General features: G+C 32.5%; 1 protein-coding gene across 35 annotated transcripts in view; it reads left to right on the plus strand.

Annotated features, from left to right (window-relative positions):
- Positions 1-5692, plus strand: part of MATR3 (matrin 3) — a 33943-nt gene extending 28251 nt beyond the window's left edge. For 12 of the 35 annotated variants that reach the window (XM_071218325.1, XM_058279498.1, XM_004477816.5 and 9 more), the window contains 5 exons: positions 363-406; positions 498-870; positions 2449-2671; positions 3163-3284; positions 4594-5692. In XM_071218325.1, coding sequence (XP_071074426.1) covers positions 363-406; positions 498-870; positions 2449-2671; positions 3163-3284; positions 4594-4644 — 813 coding nt within the window. In that variant the 3' untranslated portion in view covers positions 4645-5692. Of the gene's footprint in view, positions 1-362; positions 407-497; positions 871-2304; positions 2672-3162; positions 3285-4593 lie in introns of all 35 variants that reach the window. The other 23 variants (XM_058279494.1, XM_071218323.1, XM_058279486.2 and 20 more) reach the window with 3 other exon arrangements.
- The last annotated feature ends 308 nt before the right edge of the window (positions 5693-6000 follow it).

Genomic DNA, 6000 nt, shown 5'->3' on the forward strand with positions numbered 1-6000 from the left:
TGGTTAAAGGGATTGAATAAGATGGGGTGATTATAGTTTGCTTACAATTGTTTCTGAAAAAACTATTAGCAAGTAAAATCTTTGAAGATTTATAATTCTTAGAGCAATGAATATTTTCTTTAAATAAACTGCCTTAAATGCAAAATAGCCCTTTCATTATGCTTACCTGATTTATGTATCTTAGGAAATACCCTCTTGTAATAAATTTTCCATACCAAAAATTTTCTGACACTTTATAAGTTCTACAGTTATGCCTTTAAGGGACAGTCGCTAGTTTTTACTTACTCTGATGCTTGTATAATCTGCAAATGATTATATTTTAATGTATTCTTTTAACATCTGCAAAATTTTTTATCTTCTAGATTCCAAACAGAGGCATTGACTTACTGAAAAAAGATAAATCCCGGTAATTTCATTCTGTGTTTACATGTACCTGGTATATTAAATTTTTTTTTTCCAACCCACACAAGTGAATTCGTATGTACTTTTTATTTCAGAAAAAGATCTTATTCTCCAGATGGCAAAGAATCTCCAAGTGATAAGAAATCCAAAACTGATGGTTCCCAGAAGACTGAAAGTACCGGTGAAGGTAAAGAACAAGAAGAGAAATCAGGTGAAGATGGTGAGAAAGATACAAAAGATGACCAGACAGAACAAGAACCTAACATGCTTCTTGAATCTGAAGATGAGCTCCTTGTAGATGAAGAAGAAGCAGCAGCACTGCTAGAAAGTGGTAGTTCAGTGGGAGATGAGACAGATCTTGCAAATTTAGGTGATGTGGCTTCTGATGGGAAAAAGGAACCTTCAGACAAAGCTGTGAAAAAAGATGCAAATGCAAATTCTTCAGCAGCAAAGAAAAAACTTAAAAAGGTAAAGAGTTTTATATTGACCAGTTTTACTTTTTAAAATACTAGATTAGATAAATTATTTACCCTAGCAGGATCAGATGGAAGAAAAATAAGCCGTTTGTATTCTGAAAAATGCCATATAAAAACTATAGTATAAACATTTCAATAAATAATCTGCAATATATAAATTAAATAGAACTTTTCATTAGAGTTGCAAAAGTTTCAACTTGGGAAGAGAACTTTTTTATAATAAAGGAGAAAGACAAAATGACATATGCTTCTGTGTTGTAATGATAGTGGTTAAGTTCTGGTAGCCTTTATTCCGCTTGTTTTTAAAATGTTTTGAGGTATTAGTTTACAGTAAGTTCCCAGAGTACTAAAACAATTTGCCACTCCTCAAAATTTGTTGAACTTTAAAGAATCTTCCAATTTGGGAAAATGAAGCTTGATTAGATAATTCTACTGGGTTTTTTTTTTGTTGTTCCTTTACATTTTTTATTAGAAAATGTCACATTAGTGGTTTTAAGGTAAATACCAATATGAAAATAAATGCATGTATACACACACAGCATAAAAAAAATGATAAAACAAATGACCCATGTACTGAGTACCTAGCTTAAGGAATATAATTGATGCCTTTGAAGCCCCATGTGTTAAATGGTTCTTGAAATGTAGAGTGAAATGAGGTATTTCATTGGTTCCTTCTAAGCAGCATACACCTATTATTAAATAATTGTCACCAGGATTTGATGGCTTGGTCAAATAATTTCAAGTGTTAAGGCTATTGTACTGACTGGAGTGAATGATTGTTTTGTAGTAAGTTTGCATACTAAAGTGCTGTCAAAGTTTTGTTTTGTTTTGTTTTTTTAACATTTATTAATGCCTGAAGTTTTTCTAGGTTCTTCATATGTGGTAATTAAATTTATCCTCACAGTAACCATATGTGATAGATGTCGTTATTATCTGCATTTTGTAGATGGGGAAATTGAGACACAGAATTTCAATAACTTGTCCTAGTTCATACAGGTAATAAGTGACAAAACCACAATTTTGAGCTTAGGCTCCAGAGTTTGATTCTTAAACACTACACTATTTTAGACTAAATGTTCTCTAAACAAGTATTATCTCATTATAAGGTACTGTCTTAAAAGGACAACTCTAAACTCCCTTTATCAATTCAGTTCTTTGATATTCTCTAGCAGCATAATCTTAGAAAGTGTAGAATAGGGTTGTTACTGTATCATTTATTCCCTGCTCTTTATGGGGCAGGTCTTCCGTTATTTAGTTTTTAAAACAGGCTAAATTGAATCATCAGTGATTTGGAAGAAGAAAGTCAAGTTTTTGAGAGGACAGGTAAAGGCAAAGGCAAAGACGCTATCCTTTTCCCTTCAAGTAAAGCAAATGGAAGGGATGCTGCAGGATAATTGTTGCAGAGTAAATTTGTCTTTCTTAACAGCGTCGTTTCCCAGGGAGTGTGGAAGGTTTTGTCACTCTAGATGAGGTTGGTGATGAGGAAGATTCGGAACTTCAAAAACTTCGTAAATCGGGCATGGCATTTAAATCTGGTGACAAAAATGATGATGGTTTGGTTGAAATTAAGGTGGACAAGATCGAGGAACTTGATCAAGAAAACGAAGCAGCGTTGGAAAATGGAATTAAAAATGAGGAAAATACAGAGCCAGGCGCTGAATCTGCTGAGAATGCTGATGATCCCAACAAAGATACAAGTGAAAATGCAGATGGCCAAAGCGATGAAAACAAGGAGGACTATACAATCCCAGATGAGTATAGAATTGGACCATATCAGCCCAATGTTCCTGTTGGTGAGATTTAAGACTTTGTTCTTCCATCTCTTTTCTCCCCCACAAACAAATTTATTAAACTAAGGTTTAAAAATTTGTCTTAAAATTTCTAGTAGCATTTTTAATTAGCTTTATTTCTGTGCAAAACTATTTGTAAACCTTAATCATTATATACTCTTTCCTTCGTATTTGTCTCTTGATCTTGTACTCTTGTGTTACCATGCCACAATATGTTCTCTTTTCTCCTCATAAAGGTGTTTGAAAATTTAGCATTGCTTTTGTCTTTTTAAGAGTACATTTAGGTTGGACCTAATCGGTTAAGTACAAACTCAACTACTAAGAGTGTTGTTGGTTGGTTGGTTTTTGCTTGTTTGTTTTTTTTTAGCTTGATCCACATTGGACTTCACACAAATCTCATTCAAATTATATTGACAGGAAAAAAAAGATTATGGGAATACTAATTAAAATCTTGAGTTTACTTAATTTGTAAGAATATATGTTTGTGTTTTTAGGTGTAGACTATGTGATACCTAAAACAGGGTTTTACTGTAAGCTGTGTTCACTCTTTTATACTAATGAAGAAGTTGCAAAGAATACCCATTGCAGCAGCCTTCCTCATTATCAGAAATTGAAGGTAAGGCTGACTCTAAAAGAGAGAGAGTTCTTTTGTTAAAACTAACAAATCATGTAAGTTATGAAAATAAGTGAAAAATATACATAAGTAAAATGTTTGTAGTACCTTCTGTGGATCCAGCAGCATAGTGCTTTGTCCTGGAGATCACATTTAAGACAGGCCTGAATTTCAGAAATTATTCCACTTACTGGCTCTATCACTTGTTTCTTTTAAACGTCAATATTCTTTGCTACTACCTGTCTCTAACAATTTTGGACATGAAAAAAAAAGGGTGGCTATTTTGACCAACAGCAGTTTAAATTGTATGATTATTTTAACTGTTCTGATGTCAGGCTGTTTGAGGGTAGAAAGTATATGTACTCAGATACTGGAGCAATGAAAGATCTCTAGGTACTTGGTACTTGATATATAGTGTTGTGCTTTGTAATTAGATATTTGGTCTTTTGTAGGTGGTTTTCTTTATTTTCTTCTATTTTGAAGGAACTTTGTCAACTTCATTAAGAACTTAAATTTTATGTAATGTATCTTACCAATGAATGAATAGATAATAAATTCTTTTCACACAGTGTTGACTTGTAACTTTTTCATCAATTTTTAGTAGCTGCAGTGTTGATAGATTCCAAAGAAACTTTTAGATTAGATTTTTTTACTGTATCTTTTATTTTAAATTTCCTTTAGTGTCTTAGGTGTCTAGGAACTCCAGATTTGAAGCCACGGGCCGTAAATAATGCAGGGATTACAACCTATTTCTGCAGCCTAGTGACATGCTTTTGTAAATAAAGTTTTAGTGGAACCTAGCCACAATCATTCCTTTTTAAGTATTGTCTGTGACTGCTTTAGTACTGTAATAATAATTCACTAGTTTCAACAGAGCCCAAATGGCCCACAAACCTAAGTTATTTACTACCAGACCATTAGCTTGTCAAACTCTACAGTAATGAATAGAGCCTTGAATGAATGCATGTCACTTTTAACAATTCCCTTGTCTTGGAGTAGCACCAGCTCTTCTGCGTGATTATAGTCTTTTGTTTTCTCGTCTCTAAAAATTATGGTTTAATTTCACATTGAAATAATCAGTTTTCATCTTTTGTCATTTTTTTCTTGCCTTTTTGTTGCATCCTCTGAACAAATTTAGTTTTGTACTCTGACTAAAATGGTAAAAATCCTTCTGCAAAAATATTGGACAAGGTTATATTTTAAATTATATGCAAGTCCCTAAACAGGGATTTTATTTCGGTATTTGGTTTCTAGCTTCCATTTATGTTTCTTTTAGGTAACTTAATCCTTGTAATTCTTTTTCTCTCTTTAGAAATTTCTGAATAAATTGGCAGAAGAACGCAGGCAGAAGAAGGAAGCTTAAGATACTCAAGATGCTTAATGATTTCAAAAGAAAATGGTTCTTTGTTTTTAATGTTAACCTTTTTTAAATACAGTACTGATAGCTAGAAAAAATATTGTACTCTTTTGTTTTAGTGGAAAAAATAATAGACGTCTGTTCATGTGTTTAAGTGTTATAGCGAAAATACATACACGGTTAAGTTAATGAAGAATAGTTTTGTTTTATAAGAATGGCAACAGACAGAAGTACTTTCTAGAGACTGACAACGTAAGCTACTTAAGATAACTTGCACCACTGAGAAAAATATGTAGAAACACTCAGAGAAATGAAATTTAGTAGTTACAGGCTTCAAAGAAATGTCAACAACTTTGGATTCCATTCAATAAAGAACAAAACCAATTGTATTTTTATTACTTTCATCTGAAACATTCCACGTTTTAATCTGAGCCTTGCAGACTTTTTATTTGGAGTTTGAAGCTTTTGGGTTACATTTCATTTTTGGAGAACATCATTAATGTGAAATTGGCAGTTAAGATGCAGGTGCAGTTTTCTTTTAATGTCATGCAGTTGTTTAGGTAATAAGAAATATTAAGTAATTGGCTTTAGATTTTGTAATTTTTTCCCTAAGTTCCTGCTAGATTTCGTATTCTAGTAGCTGATGTATTTTCAGTGAAATGTAAAAAATACTCCTGTTCTCTTTGACCAGTATTAATTTCTTGAGATCTTATTGCTTGTCACTTGAATCCTGTAGCTGTCATACATCTCTGGTATAAGCAACATTTGAGTTTTGAAGTGTGTAGACCATCTCTTCATATTTTCAAGATGTAATTTTACATTTCTGCATTTTAAAAATTTGGCCATAATTCTAGACGCACGCTTCTAATACATGTAACATGTACCTGCACATTGTGACCTTTGTGAAAAGAAATTTGCATGTATAATCTGTGTTTACTTGTAACTTTCTGCTTATATTCTGCTTATATCTGTGGATTCAAGTTACTGAAGTGAATACCAATAAAGAAACGTAGGCCATGTTCATTGGTTATACATGTTTGGAATGTTAACCAAATACATTTGTCACTTGTGGTTTTTATTCACTGTTATACTTATGTGCATGCTTTAACAAATTACTGATTTTTAAATCTAGATTGAATATGCTAGACTGCTACTAAAGATCTGAGTTTTGAATCTTTTGCTGCTGGTGGATTTCTTGTTCCTGTTACGTAACTGAAAATGAGACAGGCCAGTTGTGGTTTTTGAAAAGATTGTGAGCTTAAAATGTTAAGGGTGAAGAAGCATTAAAAGTTGTCTTAGACATTTCTGAGCATTTAATTAAATTGGAAATTAACATAGTAATTAGTTAGAGTCTAGTTCTCC

This window comes from Dasypus novemcinctus, chromosome 2 (genome assembly GCF_030445035.2).
Source record: "Dasypus novemcinctus isolate mDasNov1 chromosome 2, mDasNov1.1.hap2, whole genome shotgun sequence".
Classification (NCBI taxonomy): domain Eukaryota; kingdom Metazoa; phylum Chordata; class Mammalia; order Cingulata; family Dasypodidae; genus Dasypus; species Dasypus novemcinctus.